The 23,270-nt window shown below is 40.3% G+C and overlaps 1 protein-coding gene across 1 annotated transcript; it reads left to right on the top strand.

The window, feature by feature from the left end:
* The first annotated feature begins 28 nt into the window (after positions 1-28).
* Positions 29-14,945, top strand: ATP5PB (ATP synthase peripheral stalk-membrane subunit b). Its single transcript, XM_049616578.1, has 7 exons — positions 29-126; positions 405-441; positions 4,365-4,510; positions 6,660-6,823; positions 7,371-7,496; positions 12,782-12,961; positions 14,249-14,945. Exons 1-7 carry the CDS (start codon positions 87-89, stop codon positions 14,324-14,326), a joined length of 771 nt encoding a protein of 256 aa, XP_049472535.1. The 5' UTR covers positions 29-86; the 3' UTR covers positions 14,327-14,945.
* The last annotated feature ends 8,325 nt before the right edge of the window (positions 14,946-23,270 follow it).

The raw sequence follows: 23,270 nt of genomic DNA, 5'->3' as shown, positions 1-23,270 counted from the left end.
GAGCGACCATCTTGCTCCCGCCCCTGACAGTGTCTCTTGCCCGGGTCACCAGGACGCGGAGAGTGCTACGTGGACCCTCGCTGATTATGCTGTCCCGGGTGGTGCTTTCTGCGGCCGCTGCAGCGGGTGAGCCGTCTAGACCCTAGTCCGGGCTATCAGGATGATTGCAAAGGAATGCGTCTAGGATTCCATGGGAGGGGTGGGAGGAAATGGGGTGTAGAAAGGCGCAGCAAGACTTGGGCCTGAGTGAGAAATGAATTACGTCTCTCGTAAGGGGAGCGCGGGAGTCCCGGGGGACAGGAAAGAGGAGTCCATGGTCTTAGTGGGCGGGCCTCGCGGGGACCGAGGGAGGGTAGACTAGATTTCACCTTGACCTTGCTGACCTGCGCCTTGTTTCTGTGTAGCCCCCCGTCTGAAGAACGCAGCCTTCCTCGGTCCAGGGTAAGTAGGAGAGGTGTAATACTGCCCTTCGTCCTTGTTTTATCACCTCGTTTCATTTCTCTGTAACCCCCTTTTAGCTTTAGGCCTGAAGTTACCCTCTTTAGGTAATTTTGAAAAGCTTAAAGCCTCATTCAAACATTTGTGTTGTTCTAACCGCCAGGAACATTGTGTCATCTCACGGCAAAGATTAATAGGCTAAGTGATGTGTTCTAACTAAGCTGGAAACTGGTGTTTGGTGTCTTCTAAGCCCCGCCCCTTTCCCTTCTGACCTTCAGCTAGAGGTAGCTGCCACAGTCCACAGCCTGAATCGGAGTTGATAGATTGCATACCCAAAAACGAGTTCTATTAAATAAAAGAAGAATGTTGTTTTCAGTCTCTTCCAGATTCCAGCTTATACTACCAAATCTTAAGAGTCAGAGAAATCATTCGTTCAGTAAATATCTTCCTACCTACATAACCAAAGATAGAAAAATGAGGAAGGCTAACTAACTTGGTTTTGTGGAGCTCAGTCTTCTAGAGAAGGCAGTGGTAGAGAGTAGTGGTTTAGAGCAAAGACTCTAAAGCTAGAACATGATACACCTGGTTCCTCCACTTGTAATGCTGTGTGACTTCAATTTCCTCATCTGCAAAATGGAGATAATAGTACATTGTGGGTTATGAGAAGTAAGAGACTTGGTTTCTGTGAAACTCTAAGAACAGTGCTTGATACATAGTATGTGATTAGTGGTACCGTCTGTCACTAATGTTTGGTAAAACATGTCAGTTTTCTTTGGAATTTCTTTTTGCTTCCCGACTTAGTCCTAAATCTTGCCAGATTTGATAGCTATTTGTGCCTTGAAAAAATGGCTTTAATCCATCTGTCATTTTTGCGTGTGCAATAAAGTGAAGCTATAATTGCTTCTAGCTTATCAGAAAAAAAAAGATTCCATACGGACAAGTTAACAAGTAATTGCAATAGAAGTCATAAATAAAATAACTGTATATAAGATATAGGGAACATCCTTGATTTCTCCTTCCACATTCCATATTTAATTCATTCAACAAGGCTCTTCCTCCAGATTTTATCTGGACTCTTGTTTTTTTCACTACCACTGCTACTGAAGTATGAACCACTGTCAACTTTCACCTGGTCTATTTCAGTAGTCTCTTAACTAGTCTTGTTGCATCTCCGTTTTTGTCCTGTTACAACCTGTTCTCACAGTAGCCTTAAGGATTACATGACCCCCCCCCCCCCCCCAGTCCCAACAAAACCCTCCAGAGCTCCCCATCCCACTGAAATAAAATTCAGACTTACCATAACGCAGAAGATCCAACATGAATTGATCTCATCCTCCCTCTTGATTTATCTCTTTATATTCTCTTTTTAGCACACTCTCCAGCCATGCTGGCCTTCTCGCTGTTCCTTTGAAAATTGCCAAGCTTACTATTGCCTCTGGTCTTTGTGCTTGTTCTTCTCTCTTTTCCCCAGGTCATTGACTCATGTGTCGTCTGACCTCCTACCAAAAAAGCCTTTTGCACTGCATTGCTCCCTAGCTCCTTACCTTACCCCACCCCATTTTTCTTCATAGACTTTCAGTGCCTGAAATTGTATGTGGACCTACACACTCATACGTTCCACAACCCCACTAGAATGTGAAAGCTGGGACCTTGTCTGCTCATTGCTGTACTGCCAACACCTGACATAAGGATGACTGAATGTGAGATTGGGGAGGCCTTTATAAAGGATATGCTTGAAATGTTGTGAAGGCTGCTTGGGCTTGGCAGCCGTTTAGTGAAAGACATACCAGGCAGAAGGAGCAGCATGAGGCATGTTTTTGGTTTTTTTGTTTGTTTTTGAGAGCTCTGAGGAGTTCCATATGGCTAGAGAGTAGGAGAATGAAGGAAGATGATATAAAATCTGACAGGTGCTGAATCGTGTATGCTATATTAAGGAGTTTGTTTTCTGTAGGCAGGAGAGCCTATTGAAGAGTTTTAAAGTCAAATTTGCATTTTAAAAACATTGTTAGTAGCGGGGAGGAGCCAAGTTTAAGAGGTATATTTCTCGAGAAGCAGGGAGACCAGGTTTGGGATTGTTAACTGGTTTAGGCCAGAGATAATGAGGGCTTGAACTAAGGCAGTTGGGGAGAGAATTTGAGTTGGTCTGAAGCAAGTTTTATGGTTTAAACAAGCAAGTTTGAATAGTTCAAGAACTTGTTGAAGCAACTTCTATAGTTCAAGATTTAAACCACTGATTTAAATCTGGTTCTCGTCCTGGAGTAGTATTGCTCTCCAGGGGACATTTTGGCAGTGTCTGAAGACATTTTTGGTTGTCACCACTGGGTGGGAGAGGGGATGCTAATTGGCATCTTGTGTATAAAGGCCTTGGGGGTACTGCTAATCACTCTACAGTGCACAGAACAGCCTTCCACAGCAACAAAAAAATTGACAATAGTCCAGAAAGTCAGTAGTGGTGAGGTTGAGAAACCCTCATTTAAATGAAAGAGTCTTGAGCATGTTTCTCAGATTTCAAAAGTTGGTGGGCTAGCCAAGACACTGAGAGGCAGAAATATTCAAAAGACAAGCAGCAAACCAACATCAATGAAATAATATAAACCCCTACATTGCAAAGGGATAGAGGCAGAGCAGGGGGGTGGGGGACAAAAACATGTTGGGAATTTGAAGGAGACGGAGCTGACAGCATATATAAAAAGACTAGAGGATTTTATTTCATCAGAATTTTAATGAGATACCAATATACTGTAACTTCTAAAAATGCAACCTTGAGCTGTTGGAATATGAGCATAGTTTACAAACCCATGGTAATAGTACAGTGATTCAAGCCCAGTAATGGCATTTGCAGGTCTTCCATGTATATTTGGAGAATGAATGAATTGATCATTGATCAAGCTGTATTTAGAGTATTATGTTCAGTTCTGTATACCTCCTTTTAGTAAATAAAACCAGACAGCTCCTTGTGGGGGACAGTTAGGATTGTGAGAGAACTGAAGAAGTTTAACCCAGATGCACGAGCGTTACGTGTGTTACATAGAAAAATAACATTAGAACTAATGGATAGAGGTCTTGAGTTTGTACACAGCAGTTCAGCTTAAAGACCAACATGATAGATCTATCCGACACTGAAGAGGCCTGTTTCAACCATGATTAGTTAGCACACCATCACAGAGCATATTCAGAAGGGCCAAAGTCCTTGCCATCAAGGTGCTCTCAACACAGTGGACCTGTACTGTAATAGCTAATCACTTACATAGAACTTTACCATATGCTTAGCACCATTCTAAGACTTTACATAAAATTCTCACAGCAACCCTATAAAAGCATGTTCTTTATTTCCACTTTACTGAGAGAAATCTGATTACAGAAGCTTAATCTTGCTCAAAGTCTAGTGGCACGTCTAGGATTTAAACCCAGATAATCTGGCTGCAGAGTCTATGTTATGTTTTCAGTTCCAGTAATAGACATACAAAGTGCTAGACAGATGACCTTTAAGACCTACAGAAGGGCTTCTGGTTTGGGTGGATAGTTACATAAAACTTCCAGTCAGGGTACCTGGGTGCTTCAGTCAGTTAAGCATCTTAACTTTGGCTCAGGTCATGATCTCGTGGTTCATCAGTTGGAGCCGTATGTCAGGGCAGAGCCCACTTCAGAGTCTCGGTCTCTCTTTCTGTCTCTGCCCCTACCCCACTTGCATGCTCTCTCTCTCAAAAATACACAAACATTTTAAAAAACAAATCTTTTAGTCATTCACCTTTGTCACACAGCTAATTACTGAACCCTCCCTTTCCTGTTCGTGGTCTGTTCTCTTTCCATGATGACAGTGGGGAACTGCCTCTGTCCTCATCCCCATTCATTGTTTCTACTAATTGTGTGTACGTTGTGTTCTTTTTAAAGAATAGGCTTTAAATTTGTATAATTGCTACCCGAAGGGTATTGCAGGCAACAAGGATCTTTCACACAGGGCAGCCAAGCCTTGCCCCTGTACCACCTCTTCCTGAATATGGAGGAAAAGTTCGTTTTGGGCTGATCCCCGAGGAGTTCTTCCAGTTCCTTTATCCCAAAACTGGCGTAACAGGTAAGCATTTGCCCAGTGTTGATAGTACGTTTACATGGTATGGTTTATGTGTACCTAGGATTTTAGTGGCCTCTTACCTCTTCCATATATACCCCAAAAATAAAGTCAAAAGTAAATTGTGGAAGTGATTCAATGTAACACTTTTGATTTGGTTGCTCTAACTTGTCTTTGGAGTAAATGTGTTAGGGATTTTAACTTGATTTTATAGCATTGTGCCATTTGTTGATACACCACATTTATTAAATGCCTGCCCTATGCAGGGCATTCTTCTAGGCATACAGGGGCAAACTAAGGTGCCTGCCATCATGGAACACGTGTTCTGTTACAGGACAGACAGTAAAGAAATGAGTAGTTGTATAAGGTATTGTCAGTGGAAGAACTATGGATTGAAATAAAGCTAGGTAAGATCATAGAGATTATTAAATTGTATATATAAGAATTAAAACAGAAATTGGGCCATATTAGGTTTTTCCCTTTTAAAAAGGCATAAACTATTCTGAGATCTTACATTTTTACAATGCAGTATTCTTTCACTTACATTATTTAATCCTTAACAACAGTCCTGTAAGAACTTTTTATTTCACAGAAGAACTAGCAAATAAAGAATTTGCTGACATTTATTCTGTCTTTAGTGACTGAGTTGGACTTACACCCAGGGTCTCCAATTCAGTGTTTACTTTTACTTTTTTACTTTTACTGCAGTGCCTTTCTTGCTACAACTACTGGTGTGACTGTGGAACATAGGAAACCAAAGTTTTTTGGGTTTTTTTGTTTGTTTGGGGTTTTTTTAACCCTCCAGGGAGTGGCCTAAAATAGCATTTCTGTACCTGAATTTGCAAGAAACATTAGGGTCCTCAGATCCCCATAGGTGATAAAAAACATTACATATGAATAGGCTTTTTCGCAAATTCATGCTTAAATTGATTTGCATTCAGGGCACCTGGGTGGCTCGGTTGGTTGAGCATCCAGCTTCAGCTCATTTCATGATCTCATGGTTCATGAGTTCAAGCCGAACATTGGGCTCACTGCTGTCAGTGCAGAGCCCGCTTAAGATCCTCTGTCCCCTTCTCTCTGCCCCTCCCCCACTTGTGCGCTCTAAAAATAAGAAAAACATTAAATAAAATAAAATTTTTGATTCACAGTCAGATTTAAAGTTTGTATACTGGAGTGGCATCTGAGTGCTTCAGTCAGTTAAGCGTCTAACTCTTGATTTCTGCTGAGGTCATGATCTCACTGTTTCTAGGAGCTCCCTGCTGACAGTGAAGAGCCTGCTTGGGATTCTCTCTCCCTCTTTTTCTGTCCCACCCCCACGTGGGCATGCATGCACACTCTCTCTCAAAATAAATAAACTTAAAAAAAATAAAATTTATATATTGGAGGCAAATTTTTTTTTTTAAAAAGGAACTGTTGAAAGTTTTTTCAGGAAAATGGATAAAATACATTTTAGACTATAACCCTTTTATTTTCATAATACATCCTAACATTCTTTGGTACTAGTGTTGCTCAGAAAAACTGTAAAATGCTGCCCTAAAGCCTGCTTTGTCCTTGTCTCGCATGTTTTGAGGCATAGCAGAAGATCCTAAAGAGACATACATCATGCTTTTGTGTCCTTTCAGAACTCATTTCCTGGTTAAAGAAAAAGAGAGCTATGTTTGGAGCATTGCAATTAGGTGCTGTAAGAATTGAGAATCCTGCGATTTACTTAATTCATACAGCTTTTATATTGGGTTCTTTTTGCTTATTTCCAGTGTCTTTCCTATTCAATATAAAGAAATAGTATATTTTGCTGGACAAATTACTTCTGGAAGTAACCTGACGTTTAGGTTTGTTAAGCAGTTGTGCTAGGCACTTTACATACATTATTTCTCAGTTTCATCCACCCTGTGAAGAAGGTACCATTTCCATTTTACAGATGAGGAAACTAAATTCAGAGATTATTTATATTTCTTATGTGTTATAGAGTCAGATTTCCTGGAGTCCCCATCCTTATTCTTTCAACTCTACCATATGGCTCCTCAGGGCAGGGTCATCTTTAAATCCAGTTATCTTAAATCGTTATATAATACCTTCAACTAATAAAATGCAGAGGTTTTTGTCTTCCCTTTCAGATACAGTATATCCATCATAAAATAACTTTTCTTTCTTTTAGGACCCTATGTGCTTGGAACTGGGCTTATCTTATATTTTCTGTCCAAAGAAATATATGTGATCACTGCAGAGACCTTTACTGCCATATCAACAATAGGATTGCTTATCTATGTAGTTAAAAAATATGGTGCCTCTGTTGGAGAATTTGCTGATAAACTCAATGAGGTAAGAATCATAAACCTTATTTCTCAATTTAGATTGTGCTGAAAGCATCAATGCTGGGCGCCTGGGTGGCTCAGTCGGTTAAGCATCCAACTTTGGCTCAGGTCATGTTCTCACAGTTCATGACTTCAAACCCTGCGTCAGGCTCTGTGCTTGCGCTCTCTCTCTCTCTCAAAAATAAATAAACGTTAAAAAAAATTGAAAGCATCAATGCCATCAAGTGATGTTTCTGATGTTAATGTTAATTAACAAGAAGTGAATTTAATTATAATGATGAAAATTGTGTTAATGCTAGTTACTAATTTGAGATAAATTTTTTTAAATCTACCAAACTTTCTCCAGTTTTTCCAGTTTTGTTCATTCAGCAGGATGTTGTGTAACTATTGTGGGCAGTTATTTTTAAGAATTTGTGCATTTTTTCCTGTATCTGTATGTCTCTTTGTGGGTGTTTTCACAAATGAAGAATATAACTTTGAAGAAGCATGAAATGAAGTTATTCTTGTTATCCTTTATGCTTTCATTGATCTTTGTTGTAAAATTATAATTGCAGCAAAAAATTGCCCAACTAGAAGAGGTGAAACAGGCTTCCATCAAGCAGATCCAGGATGCAATTGATATGGAGAAGTCCCAGCAAGCACTGGTTCAAAAGCGCCATTACCTTTTTGATGTCCAGAGGGTAGGTTTCAGAACCTTCTAAGGAGAATGGTTACTCGTTTGTGTGCATTTAAAACAAAAATTAGAATCTCTTATGAGGAATGGTTGAATATGTTGAACATATTTTATTAAGAAAAGAGATTTGGGTGGGGGTTGGCAATTACAGCTATTTAGATATTCAATATCTGTCAAATGGATAAATAATTAGAATTACTACTCTAAAATTAAAAGGTATAAAAGAACATATTTTGGATCCACACAGAAGGAAAGTAGTTATTAAATTATAGCTGACTAAAAAATGGTATTCGCTCTCTAAGGCCATAGGCAAAGTACATGCTCTGTGTTTCATATATGCTTGCTCCGAGGAAATCTGATACCTTATATTCCAGTTTACAAAGCAAATTCAGAAAACAGTGGAACTTTTTACTACGGTCAAGGCATCATTAGATGCTAAACTACTTAGTTTCTGGAACATTTTTGGAACACGTTCAAGTATTTTTGTTTTAACAATCATATTGTTATCTCCTCTGAGCCCAGTGCTTTATGCCTGATATTTACAGTGACATGGCCTTATATTGATATTTTATGTTACAGAAGCATGTATGAAATGAAAAATGGGATACAAGTATCTGAAATATTAAGGATGTAGGCCAGTATTTCTTAGTGTGGTCTCCACATGTGTCAGTCGTCTTTGGTGCAGGTTTTTGGACCCAGTCAAAGACTGGAAGCAGAATCTATGTTTTTAAAAACTGATTCATAAGGATTCTCAAGCACGTAAATGTTTAAAAACCTCAGAAAACTTTAAAACCTTTCTATACATAATTTAGATTTCAACCAGAGAATGAAATAAAATCTGACTTTTGAAGATACAGCTTTTTCATAAGACTCAAATAGGTAGTCACTACGTTTCTGTTTATGAAATACTTAATAGCTCCTGATCGTCAAGGCAGGTGTTGGGAATAAAAGAAAGTCTGCCTTCATGGAGTCTGCTTTCTAGCCAGGGGTTGAGAGAATGATAGAAAAACAATAATTGAGCAGATGGGAATGCCAACTGGTAATAAGTGAGATGTAGAACAATTAACTAGGTAGGAAAGGAATAGAGTTAAAAGGAACTAATTAGAGGAAAAGAGATTTACAAGGGGGGAGTTATTTTTATCAGGCAGTCTAGAAAGATCTCTAATGTGATACTTGAACAGAGACCTGAAGAAGTGATGGTACAAGCTATGTGGACTTCTGGGAAAATAGCGTTGCAGCAGAGGGAAGAAAAATCACAAGGGCCTACACCTGGAAACTTGTCTGGTGTAGTCCAGGAAGAGTGAGGACACCAGTGTAGCTGAAGAGGAATGAGTGAGGAAGAGAAAATGTAGCAAAGTAGATAGTGGTCAGGGGCTGGATCAGGTAAAGTTTTGTAGGCTTCTCTATGGGCTTTGTCCTCTGAATGAGAAAGTAATTGAAGCTTTTAAGTAGAGGAGTAATACAATCCCACTTTTGTTGAAGTGTCACTCTGATTGCTTTGTTGGCAAATAGCCTTCAGTCTTGTAGCACTGGTTTGAAATGCCTACAAGTTAGCCAAGTACAGTTGTTAGGTACAGACCATTGGATGTAGGAGTCTGGAATTTATGGGGAGGATTCTAGGCTGGAGATTGGGGAAGTCATGAGCTGACAGATGGTACTTAAAATTACAAGACTAGAACATGATGAAAAGAAAAAAAACAGGTGAAAACAAGGACAGTTTCAATCTGTAGTCATCCTAGTTATGGTGAGGAAATAAAGGGCCTAAGAATTTGCTGTACATTTAGCAACATGGAGGTTCTTGGTAACCTTGGTAAGGGCTATTTTAGTAAAGTGATTGGAGTAGGTTGAAGAAAAAGTGGAAAGAAGAAAGTGGAGTCAGGACAACTGTCAAAAATGTCAAGGAGTTTTACTGTAATAGTGAGCAGAGAAATTAGCAGCTAGGAGGGGAGGATGTAGGAATCGAGATTTTTAAAAGATGGAAAGTATGATTACATGTTAGTGTCTGATAGAATTTAGGAGAGAGAGAAAAACTGATGCAAGAAAAGGGGAGAGAGGTTTGCTGGAGTGATGTCCTTTAGTAGGCCAGAGGGCTTGGAACATTGCATGCAGGGGGGTGGGCTGCATCCACGGTTCGGCCGCAGTTACAGAAAGGAAGGCAAGTACACGAGTATGGATTCAGGTGTACTAGGTTAAGTGGTGGTAGAAGTTTGTGGAAGTTCTCTTACTGCTCCCCTTTTCTCAGTGAAGCAGGATGGTCATTTGCTGAGAGTGAAAGTAGTCAAGGAGGTACCAGAGATTAGGAGAAAGAAGGCCAGGAAGATGAATGGACTAAAGAAATGTACTTAGAGGTATTAAGGGCCTACTTGAGATTAATGTCTCTGTGTAACAGGCAGATCTGTAGGGATTCACACTACAGACTAAAAGATAGCAATGTCCCTGTCACTGTTGTTGATTTGATCTTAATCTAGAGATAGTAGGTGGTATTAGAGAAGAGAAAGGAATAAAAGATCTGTAATTTAGCAGAGGCAGTTAATCATAATTTAAAGCTTACCTAATTATATACCTAGAAAACCTAAGAGAATCAACATAACTCTTTTAATAACGAAATTTAGGGTGCCTGGGTGGCAGAGTCAGTTAAGCATCCTACTTTTTGATCTTGACTCAGGTCACAATCTTACAGTTTGTGAGTTCGACTCCTCCATCGGGCTCTGCGCTGATGGTGTGGAGCCTGCTTGGGATTCTGTCTCTTCTCTCTGCCCCTCCCCTGCTTGTGCATGTGCTCTCTCTTTCTCTCAAAATAAATAAATAAATATTAAAAAATTTTAATGATCAAATTCAGTCAGGTGTTTGGGTGCAACGTTACTAAGAAATGAAATCAGTGCCCTCCGTATACAAATAGCAGTCAGTTAGAAAATACAGTGGAAGAAGATAAACCATCTAGGAAGAGATGAATCGAGTACACCTTGCTATAAAAGTACAAACTTTTTGCTTCAAAAAATAGAAAATGCTCATGTGGTTTAAGGTTCTAAGAACCTTGTTCTTAGATTGGAAGACTCAATATTATAAAGAGGTACACTCTCCCTGCTTTAATCTCTAAATTTAACACATTCTTATAAGGAAAATACTGATAGCCTGAGGGTAGGGGATGTTGGGGCTTGGACAAATTGATTATTAATAGAAGCAGAATACCCAGGAATATTTTGGAAAAGAGAAGTAGTGAGAACCTATCCTGCCAAATATGAAAACCCATTATAAGATTATAAGAAACTATACGTAGTATGTGCATTGCACGAAAAGAAGGTCAGGGTAGTGCCACGGAAGAGAAGATCTAAACACTAAGGCAATTTAGACGTGCCAGTTTCGTCATAGAGGGGAGAGAATTGGGCCCCTGTGTAGACATGAGGTTGGCTTCCTACCTTTTGCTTTCTACTAAAATAAATTTCAAATGAATTAAAGGTCTTTCTAAGGAATGAAACCATAAAAGTGGAAAAAGAGAACGTGAAAAAAAATACAGTTCCTTTGGAGTTGGCAAAGCCTTTCTAATAAAGATAACAAAATCAGGATCTTCTGTGTGGTGACAGATGTTAACTACACTTACTCCGGTGACCATTTCACAATGAATGCAAAATACTGAATTTATGTTATATACTTGAAATTACACTTCAGTTTATAAAAATTAAATTATACCTCAGTTTAAAAAAAGTCCATGGATAAAAAAGATGTATATATACACAATGGAATACTATTTGGCCATAAAAAAAAGAATGCAATCTTGCCATTTGCAACGATGTGGATAGAGTTGATAATAATATGCTAAGTGAACTAAGTCAGAGAAAGACAGCCTGTATGATTTCACTTGTGGGATTTAAGAAACAAAACAAATGAGCAAAGGGGGAAAAGAGCAAGAGAGAGACAAACCAAGAAACAGACACTTAACTATAGAAAACAAACTGGTGGTTACTGGAGAGGAGGGGGCAGGGGGTTGGGTGAAATAGGTGATGGGGATTAAGGAGGGCACTTGTGATGAGCACCGGATAATGTGCGGAAGTGTCGAATCCCTGTATTGTACACCTGAAACTAATATGCTGCGTATTTACTGGAATTTAAATAAAAACTTGAAAGAGAATAAAAATAGAAAAACTGCAAAACTCCAGAAATTATAAGAGGAAAAGTTCAATTGATCTCATAAAAATTTTACATGTACAAATTAGCATAAACAAAGTTAAATGACCAACTGGGAAGACTGTGTGTGTTCCATGTGACACAAGGGTAGTTACCTTAGGGGAGACCAATATCCCAGTAGAAAACTAGGCATAGGACATGGACCATTGATAAGTGAGTACATGTAAATGGTTCCTAAGTATGTAAATTTTCTCCTTAGATAATGACAAGAGTGCATTTTTTCTGCTTATGAGAATAGCATGAGGTAAAAGGTTTTCTAAACATCATTGGTCAGGGTTTGTGTTGCCAGTAGGAGAATGAAGTAGTACAAGTTTATGTGGAATTTGACAGTATTGATCAGTTTAAGAGCATGGGCTTTAGAGCCTGGCTCCTTGTATTCAGATCTTGGCTTCACAGTTTATTAGCTCTGTAACCTTGGACAAGTTCCTTAGCTTCTGCCTCAGTTTATTTACCATAAAATAGATATAGTAATAGTAACTGTCCCATGGTGTGATAAGACTTCATTGAATTGACACACAGTGTTTAGAACATAGTAGGTACTCAACAGATGTTATTATTACAATAGAGACTGACACACAAGTGCAGACGTACGCAGCAGATGCAGCAATATTTGTAGTAGAAAAAAACGGGAAGCAGTCTAATCTATTAATAGAGCTTAGTTAATTAAACTGCCTTATGGAACCACCAGTATGGTAGAATTCAATGTAACTTAAAATTGAGGTGGATCTACGTGTCATAATTAGTAAAATTGAGGTGGATCTACGTGTCATAATTAGTAAAAGGGATGTGTGAGTGTGTGCGCGTGCGTGCTCCTGCCTTTACCTGTATTTTGTTTATTGAATGTTTCTGGGAGGAAATACAGGATATACAGGAAGATGGTGGCCTGTGGGGGGACTGGAGGAAACTTACTGTATATACTTTCAAACATACTTTTACTGTAAATATGCTATTAGAGTTTTTTATCACATGTGTCTCTTACTCATATTAAATAAAATAATTTTGCGTAAAGTACAAGAAAGTGGTGGGGTGTTCTGACTGGCAGAATCCACAGAGTGGAAATGATCCTTCAACTATGCAAACAGTTTTCATCAATTCTTAATTTTGCCTCAGAATAACATTGCTATGGCACTGGAACTTACTTACCGGGAACGGCTGCATAGAGTATACAAGGAGGTAAAGAATCGCCTGGACTATCACATCTCTGTGCAGAACATGATGCGTCGAAAGGAACAAGAGCACATGATAAACTGGGTGGAGAACCATGTGGTGCAGAGCATCTCTGCACAGCAGGTACATGATGTTCTGAAACTTCTGGAGCTGTATTCATTTCTGACAAGCCTCTGCTGGTGCGCTGTTAGGCTAGGAATTGCTGGTGGGGAGTCTTTTTTTTTTTTTTTTAATGTTTATTTATTTTTGAGACGGGAGAGACAGAGCATGAGTGGGGGAGGGTCAGAGAGAGAGAGAGAGAGAGGGAGACACAGAATCTGAAACAGGCTCCAGGCTCTGCACTGTCAGCACAGAGCCCGACGCAGGGCTCGAACTCACGGACCGTGAGATCATGACCTGAGCCGAAGTCAGACGCTTAACCCACTGAGCCACCTAGGCGCCCCGCTGGTGGGGAGTCTTTAGGCTCCAGACGATGGGGTCGCCCTGTTTTGTTTCTCTGGGTAGTGGTAACTTGGAGGACGCTGCCCACCTGCCTTGGTGGCTTTCCTCTTCACTCAGAACTTGGTATCAGAGAATCTCTCAGTATCAGAGACAGCGGGAGGTAGTTGGCACAGCTTGTGGCAGACTTGTATTCAGGTTCCATCATTTGGGAAACGTTAACCAACAGATTTCATTTTTCTGTACAGCAGACTGAATAAAGCTATTTCTGAGTCCCTTCCATTTCCTCATTCCATGATCTCTATTCCATTTCCTCTTCCTTGCCACTTAAATCACTGGTCATGAATGGAAAAGAAATGTTTTTATTATTTACCTAAATTTCATTTCCTTTTTAAAGTTTATATTCTTTTTTTTTTTTTAACTTGATTTCTTCTTTCCCAAATATATAGTATATGTAGGCATTTCTAGTCATTTTCTGTATAACACTCAAGGACTAGAAAAACAGGGTCTATCAACATTTAATGATTTTTTTCTCAATAAATTGTCTTGTGTAAAAGTAACACGTTTATTTAAGAAACGGGAAAAACAAAAAATACAGAAAAGAGACAAAATTATTCTCATTTTTAACATTTCTGTGTTACTAATGTTAGGTTGGTAGTTTTCAAGCAACTGTTAGCTGTGTAACATCGGTGACACGTGGTTACAGGAATGTCTGGCTTCAAATTCTATGTAGGTTTCACTCAAAAGCTGTGAGCCAGGGGATTTTAACTAGTTTCTGGGATTTGCTTTAAATAAATTGTATCTCCCCTATGTCACATAAAGAATTCCTAGTCTATCATATCAAGCCAGTAATCCATCTTGAGATTCTGTAGGAGCCTCAAGATCTTGTAGGAGGTATCCTTCAGAATTACAATGTTTATACCCTTCCGTGATTTGGAGATGTCTAAACAGATTGCTCTTTCTTTATCACAGGAGAAGGAGACAATTGCCAAGTGCATTGCAGATCTGAAGCTCCTTGCAAAGAAGGCTCAAGCACAGCCAGTTTTGTAAATGCATCTATCTCTGTGGAGACAGCTAGAAGCAGTTGACCAAGGAGACTCATCGACGTGGCATAGTCTTTCTGTATTGCTGTCTACTGAAGTTACACTTAACCTTTCCCAAAAGTGAAGTTTGAATTTCACATGAGAATGAAAACAGTCTGTTGGCCAGTGAGATGTTTTTCATCCTTCTTGCTCTGTATTTTGAGTTGTTCCATGATCACTTTTGAATAAGCAGTTTGCTTTTAATAAATTTGTTGCCTGACTAAAGATTACCAAGTTAGAGTTTAAATTTGTAATTAATTCTACCATCTTGCAGTAAAGTGACAGTTGAGACTAGGTTTTTCAAGTTGTGTAATACTCTAAAATATTTCAACATTTGTCATATGGGTAAAAATCAAACATGTCATTGAACTGATAATTTAGTGTAAGCTATTCCTGGCCAACTGACAGGCTATTGGAAACTTAAAGCTTTTTTAGTATTCTTAAAATAACTAAAGGAAATCTTGTGTATCAAGTCACATTATTGACTTTGTTATTTTAGTAATATGTCTACAGAAAATATGGACCCAATGTGTCATAAAATTATTCTAAAGAATCCAGCAAATAAATTTAAAAAATCTTCCCTTCTATAGGTTTGTCTGCTTTTAATTCTCCAATACTTGTATAAGGATGTCCTTGTACACAGGACAGCTTACATAATAGGAAATATTTGAAAATATGTACCATATGGATAATTGCTATTTTCATTGACTTCTTAGGATTTTAATTTATGAAACAATAGATATCAGTTCAGTATTTATTGATGGATAATATATTCACTTACTATATAAATTAGATTGATACCCTTTTTGTTAAAGAGATTTTGCTAGGGTCAACAGAGGTGTTTCACATTATTCATTAGCAAAGGATTTATAAGAACCTAGTTGGTGCTAAGCACCACCCTGTACTGATAATACAGAGAGAAAATCCCCTATCAAAAAGTTAAAAAATCTTTGGAAAGGCAGTAAGAATATGTGAACAATAGAGCCTTTAGCACAGGTACTTTGAGAGTATAATGACAAGTACCATTTTAGATAGTCTCACTAGCCTCATCGTTTTTCTTGTATATAACTATCAGCGTTCAGAGAAGCAGAACTAGGATATATGTTTGTAAGGAATTTGCTGTTGTGGGAGCTGGTTAAGCTGGTCTCTGAAAGTCTTTTTTTACCTTGGTTTCTGATGCAGGAGCTTGAAGTCCACAGAGCGGGCAATAAAGAAGGCAAGGTGGATGTAAAGTGGGAGACACAGGAACAAGTAGAAATCGCAAGCACAGACTGAAACCCTTGTCCGTTTTTATTACCTCTGACTTTGATGGTATGATTTCCTCGAAAAGCCCAGGTCCTTTTTCACACATGCCTTGTCCAAAGGTTAGAAAAGCTGAAGGGTGATGCGGGAAAGGTGGGGAAGGCCCAGCTGCAGCTGCTGAGCCACAGATCGGCAACATGTACGAGCCACTGGACAGTTGCTGCTTCACACCTGCCCTCTGAAATTGCTCAAGAATCAAATGGCTCACTCTAAGCAAAACATTCAGGGAAGAGAATTCTGGAAAGTAGTTCAGCCTAACCCACTTGACACATTAAGAACCACCACAATAATGATCCTGTTAATAAATGTTACCCTGAATAAAGAAAGCAAAAACTCTAATCCCAGGAAGTTCAACGAACCTCCAATAAAACATGGAGACAGCATGGGGCGCCTGGGTGGCTCAGTTAAGCATCTGACTTCGGCTCAGGTCATGATCTCACACTGCGAGTTCAAACCCCACGTCGGGCTCTGTGCTGACAGCTCAGAGCCTGGAGCCTGCTTCAGATTCTGTGTCTCCCTCTCTCTGACCCTCCCCCATTCATGCTCTGTCTCTCTCTGTCTCAAAAATAAATAAACATTTTTTAAAAATTTAAAAAAAAACAACAAAACATGGAGACAGCAGAAAGGTGGCAGGTCAGAAAAGAAAGGCTGAGCTGGCATTTGAAAGAGGAAGTTGGCCAGAAGAGTGAGGGATTCAAGTCCAGAAGGAAGGAGCAGCATTCATGATTGTAGAGAAGCTAATGTAACAGAGCAGCATTCTTAAAACTGAACAACTTGAATGAACTATGAATAGGAGTTATATTAGAGTTCTTAATGCTGTGCTTAGAAGTTGGATTTTGTTCCGAGGAGAGGGAAGCCAGTGAAAGGTTTTAAGCAGAGGAATGCTAACTTTCATTTCAGAAAAGTCACTATCAACAGTAGAGGACAGTTTGGAGAGGCAAAGCTAGTTCGGCTGCTGGAACGTTCTAGCGAAAAGACATTGAAGACTTTTAAGGCCTTGGCAGTGTGGACGGAAAGGAATTGAGAAACACTAAAGGTAACAGTGGGATTGAGTGTAGAGAATATGGAAGAAGGGAAAAACGTGAGTCACAGCTTTCTTGCTTGAAAGAGAAGTGAAAGGGAGATATTCTCACTGTGGTTTGGAATACAGGATAAACTGTGATTCAGGGAAGAATAAGGCTCAGTGTAGAGCCATGAAAGAACATCAGTGTTTGAGAAATGGTAGATAAGGAGGATTCTGCCAAAGAAAGAATAGCGACTTACTGGAGGAAAACCAGGAGACAGTAGAATAAAATCAGGACGGTGGCGAGTTCTGTGTCAGAAGAGCCACTTCTTCAGGGAGATTAAGAGGACTTCACGCCCATCAGAGTTCATCACTTGGAAGTCTCTGGTGGCCCTGTCTAGAGTAGTTTTGGTTGAATGGTGGGGACAGAAGATCGCAGCGGTGGTAAAGGACTGAAAGGCAGTGAGGAAATGGACCTTCATGGAATAATTTCCAGAACGCTACTCACCCTCCCTCATATTGTCTACATGCCCAATGAACAACTTAAAGGCATCTCAAACTGAAGTCAAAAATAGATCTCTCAGTCTGTGCCCACAGCCTGCCCTTCCCTCAAATAATGGCACTACCATTCACCCAAGCTGCTCAGGCCAAAAACTGGGAGTCAATCTTAAGTTCTACTCACTTTCCCTATCCAATCCATCAGCAAGTCTTGTTACCCCTACTCTCAAACTTCTCTCAGATCTGGCCACTCCTCCCACTGCTTAATCCAAGCTGCCGCTTCGCTTCGGCTACTGCACTTCGGGCTACTACAATTCTCTGTTCCCATACTTGCACCTTTTTTAACAAGCCTCCGTAGCCAAAGTGAGCTTTATCAAATGTAAGTCTAAACCCATCACTCCCCTGCATAAAACTGTAATGCCCCGTCACACTTAAGTAGAATCTAGTCCTCACCATTATTTACAAGATGCTGTATGATCTGGTCCCCAGCAGCCTCTTGGACCTCACCTACCACTCCTTGTTCATTCTGCTTTGGCTACCCTTTCTTTGCTGTTCCTCAGACGTCTAAACCTTTACAGTTTGCAGCGTTGGCACAAACTTAGAGCTTCCCAGACAGGTTACCACGAATGGCAAATAACGCCAGGAGATACTGCTCTCCTTAATACGTGGAGCAGCCGGGCTGTTCGAGGCCTCAGGCCAATGATTTCAGGCTGAGAACGGCATCTGGGTTTCTCACAGGGCCACCTGATCTGAGCAGAGTCTGAAAGCATGCCCCATAGTCCCCAGAACCAGAGAGCCGGATGAGTGACGTCCTGCACTCAGCAACACTGAAACATTGCCAAGACAGTGCTCTGCCAACCTAGACCTTAGCCATAGCCAGTTATAGGAGCACATGCTGCTTCTCTTGGGCAAGAGGCCCCGGATGGAGGAATTTATTTACCTGTGCCCCAGGAGTGTGGTGTCACGGCCCAAAGTGAAGCCAGCCAGGAAAGAGAGGAGGTGATAAGCTGAACAGGGTTCCTGGAGGTAAAACTCCACAGACTACAGCTCCAGATCTCCACCTTCAAATTACCAGACGTTTATTTCTATGTGGTAGATGTGGTTTAGTACTTGCAAACTGGCCGCGTGGTGATTGGCTGTGCAGTCTGCAAGTTAGAGTAGGATGATTATTTTTTAAATACGTGATATGAAAAAGTCCAGTTGAACTTGAAGTATTTTTGTGTCAGCAAAAGAAATAGATTACAATGTCAGTGAGAAAAGGGAACTGTTGTTAGATCCTTTACTTTTGTTATAAATGTGATAATAACCATAAGAAAATTTATTATCAACGATAACTAATAATAATCTGAAGACCACTCCAGTCAAGTCAGTCACCCTAATTCAGTGGTTATTCTTAGCAACACGCATGGTGAGATAACCAGAAATGTTTCCTGATGGGACTAGGTATAAACTAGACAATGTCACCTGCGATGTTAATCTAGCTAAAAATATTTAACTTGAATCTATCAAGGCTTAAGATATAAATTCCAGTTCCAGGAAATGAAGGAGATAGAGGAACAAGATAAATGACACTAAAGGAAGTAATTAAATTAAGGATTGTTTTTCTATATATTAGGTCTTGTGTTTTCCCTTAAATTTTTTTTGATGTTCTCTGTTAAGGTCCTATACCTCTTTTATAACACTTATTTTAAACACTTTCTGTCCTTTATTAGTATTATAAAATGTACCTTGCTTAAATTTTCTGTTTGCTGTTGAAGTAAGAAGTACAATTAAGATGTGGACTCCTGGAGCTTTGTTGTTGGGATTCAAATACAATTAAACTGCAAAATCTTGAAACTTTGGCTTCCACTAGTGGTAGACAAGGTAATTCAGACCAACTGTCTGACTGAAGAAATTTTTAACATCTGAGCGAAACATAAAACCTATCTTAGGGGTACGAAAGCACCACAAGATAACAAGAAATCATCAGGCCAAGAACCGAGAGATGGTGGAAATTCAGAGAGGTGAGTGTAGCCCTCGGGACCACTTCTGCCCTGGGAGCATTTGCCAATCTGGAGATAGCCAAGAGACTACGCTATGCTTCTGGTGGCTTCACCGGCCTCTGGTAGCTTGAGGAATGAAAGACGGAGCCCAGGACCCATCGAGGATGAAACGCAAGTAAACATCACCACTGCCCACCATCACCACATACTGTGCACACAGTCAGCTGCACTCAGAGCACAGGTGAAGCCAGAAAACACCAGTCCTTACACTTGACAGCGCCTTGCTGTGAGTGGACCCACTCAGTGAACTCAGCCCTGAACTCGGATTAAGGTGATCCCAGATTGCCGATGCCCCCAGGTCTCTGGCCAAAAAAACCCATGAAGAAACGAAACCTCGTTTGGAGGAAGAAAACATGATCCTAGTCTTCTCTTTCTTCTGCAAATGATTTTTCAAACCCAATTTTAGAGGAAGAGGTAATCAGATAATTAGAAGATAAGATACCGTAAGCCAGGACTAAACAAGCCATAAGCTAATTATGCTTATTGTAGTGAAGGAGATAAAAGTCGAGTGCGAAAATGTTGACAGAGGGGTGTTTAGCTGGCTCAGTCAGTAGAGCATCTGACTCTTGATCTCAGGGTTGTGAGTTCAAGTCCCACGTTGGGTGTGGAGCCTACTTAAGAAAAAATGTGGACAGAGAACGAGGCACTCTCTTAAAAGAAACAAGTTTTGAAACAAATTCTAGAACTGAAAAAATACACAGAAATTAGCTCAATTGGCCATTTTGTATAGCAGATTAGAAAGGAGCAATTATGGGGGGCGCCTGGGTGGCGCAGTCGGTTAAGTGTCCGACTTCAGCCAGGTCACGATCTCGCGGTCCGTGAGTTCGAGCCCCGCGTCAGGCTCTGGGCTGATGGCTCGGAGCCTGGAGCCTGTTTCCGATTCTGTGTCTCCCTCTCTCTCTGCCCCTCCCCCGTTCATGCTCTGTCTCTCTCTGTCCCAAAAATAAATAAAAAACATTGAAAAAAAAAATTAAAAAAAAAAGAAAGGAGCAATTATGAACTGGAAATAACTTAAAAGAGAACATCCAGAATGAAGAAGAGAGACAAAAAGATGAAAAACACAAAAGGGAGAGTAGGAGAGAAGATACAATAAAGTCTAAATATGCAGTTGGAGTCCCAAAAGAAAATGAGAGAAGACGAGGCAGAAGGAATATTTAAAGAGCTTATGGCCAGAAGATCGTGAAAGGAAATGATCAGTGTGTGTGGGGGGGGGAGGGGGGGGCAGGGGGGGAAGTACCTAACTAGAATTCTATAGCAGCAAAAATATCTTCTTTTAAGAATGAAAGAGAAGGATTTCAAGAGAACTAAAAATGAGTTAGCAACCAGTAAGTAGCACTTCATTAAAAGACTAAAAGCTATTCTTAAGACGAGGAAAATGATCCCATAGAACATGCCAGAAACACAAGGGAAAAGGAAGAAAAACATAGCTATTAAATATGTGAGTAAACCTAAGTGAATATTATAAATATAAAACCTTTGGAGATTAAAATATTCTTATGTAGAAATAGACAAATTCGGGGTCGCCCTGGTGGCTCAGTGGTTTGCATCCCGCTCTTGATTTAGGCTCTCAGGTCATGACCTCACAGTGGCAAGACTGAGCCCTGTGCCAGGCTCCTTGCTGAGCATGAAGACTGCTTGAGATTTTCTCCCTCCCTCTGCCTCTGCCCCTCTACTCGTGTGCATGCTCTCTCTCTCTCAAAAAAAAAAAAAAAAAGTATATGTATACATACATACATACATATATATATATATATATGGAGAAAGAGAGATTCATAATTACATCAGTAACTAAAGAATTAGGAAGCAGTTAGGATATAGAGTCTGAACAAACACAAACACAAACTGGACTTAATAGAGGTACAGAACACTGCTCCCAATAACTGCAGGCTATACAATTTTTCTCAAGTACATACGAAATAGTATGTAAGACTTGACCATATAATATGCATGATGCATGTCTCAACAGATTTTAAAGGATTGAAATCGTGCCCAGTATTTTTGCTAACCACAGAAAAATTATGCTTAAAGTTGTTAACAAAAAGATAAGGAGATCTACATATAATTAAGAAACACCTTTCTAAATAATCCATGCATCAAAGAAATCAGAAAGGAAATTAAAAACTATTGTAAAATGAATGATAGAAGATATAGAACCACAGAGTGCAAAATCTGGCCCAAAACTTGCTGAAGTTGGGTTTGCAGTTAGAGGATCCTCAAAGAAGTTTTGTTTTGTTTTTCTCTTTGCCCTCCTCTTGCCCAGAGCCAAGATTGGAATAAGCCAGAGTAGTAGGCAGGATTCTACACTGCGGCACAGTGTCCACCCCCTGGTGTTACCCTGGGTGAAATCCCTTCCCCTGAGCGCAGATTTAATCTGTGCCTTGGATCTAATCAATACAATATAGCAAAGGTGGTGGGGTGCCCCTCCCTTGATTGGGTTACTGTATGGGGCCAAAGGTGATGAGAAGTCACTCCCACTGCTACATTACGCTGTGTAAGACCATCCCAGCAGCCTAGTAAGACTCTCCTGCCGGCCTTAAAGAAGCAGGAGATTGTGTTTTGAACTACCTATGAACAGGGCCAACGGCAGAGAACTGCACACAGCTTCTAGGACCCGAGGGCAGACTCCAACAGAGAGCCAGTGACAAGCTGGGGTCTCCTCGGTCTTACAGCCAAAAGGAAACGAATTCATCCAACAAATGGAGTTTCAAAGTGGATCTTCCCCCCCAGCCAAGCCTCTGATGAAACCAAGACCCCAGCCAATACTTGAACTGCACCCTGGTGAGAGCCTGAAGCAGAGAACCCTGTTAAGCTGTACCCAAGCCTGTAACCCACAGATCCTGTGAGATAATAAATGTGCACTCTCTTAAGCCTCTAATTGTGTGACCATTTGTTATGCTGCTGTTGAAAGCTGGTACAAGGATCCCTACCATTTCCATCTGTGGCATGACTTTTCCTCATTTACCCACTGTGGGTCCCCTTTCAGAGGGTCCGATGCAAATTCCCACCTTTGTGCAGGCTTTAGAGTTGGTTTCCAGATCTTAGGCACATGGCATTTCAACCCTAGCTCTGGCTCAACAAAGATTACCAGCTATTCCCCAAGCAAACACCAGCTCCAGCTCTCACCCAGCGGGCTTCCTTTCTACCTTTGAGGATTTCCAACATCTAGTTCAGCCATGCATTTTTAAATGATGGTGTTTAAAATGTTTTACCCAGCACTTATTGGTGTTCTTTAACAAGAGGATCTCTTTAAAGATCCAATCTGCTCTATGTCCCGGGATTTCTGTTCAACTGTGCAACCCACTGAAGTCTTATTTCCCGCCACTGCCAACCCTAAGCTACATTCACAGAAGAGATCATGATCTCTTAATTTCCTAATCCAATCCACTCTTTCCAGCCCTCATGTTACTGCACCTCCCTCTCAGCAGCATCTGGCACTGTTGGCCACAGTTTTCGTGCTTTCCTTCCTTCCTTCCTTCCTTCCTTCCTTCCTTCCTTCCTTTCCTCCCTGGCTTCTAATAGCACATGTGAGATAAGAACTATCCCAAAATCTCCATGTCTTTTGCCCATTTCTTCACTGGATTATTTGGTTTTTGGGTGTTGAGTTTGATAAATTCTTTATAGATTTTGGATACTAATCCTTTATCTGATATATCATTCGCAAATATCTTCTCCCATTCCGTCAGTTGCCTTTTAGTTTTGCTGATTGTTTCCTTCACTGTGCAGAAGTTTTTTATTTTGATGAGGTCCCAATAGTTCATTTTTCTTTTGTTGCCCTTGCCTCCGGAGACGTGTTGAGTGAGTTGCTGCGGCCATGGTCGAAGAGGTTTTTTCCTGCTTTCTCCTCGAGGATTTTGATGGCTTCCTGTCTTACATTTAGGTCTTCCATCCATTTTGAGTTTATTTTTGTGTATGATGTAAGAAAGTGGACCAGGTTCATTCTTCTGCATGTTGCTCTCCAGTTTTCCCAGCACCACTTGCTGAAGAGACTGTCTTTATTCCATTGGATATTCTTTCCTGTTTTGTTGAAGATTAGTTGGCCATACATTTGTGGGTGCATTTCTGGGTTC

Source organism: Panthera uncia (genome assembly GCF_023721935.1).
Source record: "Panthera uncia isolate 11264 chromosome C1 unlocalized genomic scaffold, Puncia_PCG_1.0 HiC_scaffold_4, whole genome shotgun sequence".
Taxonomy (NCBI): domain Eukaryota; kingdom Metazoa; phylum Chordata; class Mammalia; order Carnivora; family Felidae; genus Panthera; species Panthera uncia.
This window is presented reverse-complemented; position numbering and strand designations above follow the sequence as displayed.

Coding starts and splice junctions, on each gene's coding strand:
- ATP5PB (XM_049616578.1), top strand. CDS start 87: ATGCTGTCCCGGGTGGTGCTTTCTGCGGCCGCTGCAGCGG. Junction 7,497..12,781: donor ACCTTTTTGATGTCCAGAGG/GTAGGTTTCAGA, acceptor ATTTTGCCTCAG/AATAACATTGCTATGGCACT. Junction 12,962..14,248: donor AGAGCATCTCTGCACAGCAG/GTACATGATGTT, acceptor TCTTTATCACAG/GAGAAGGAGACAATTGCCAA.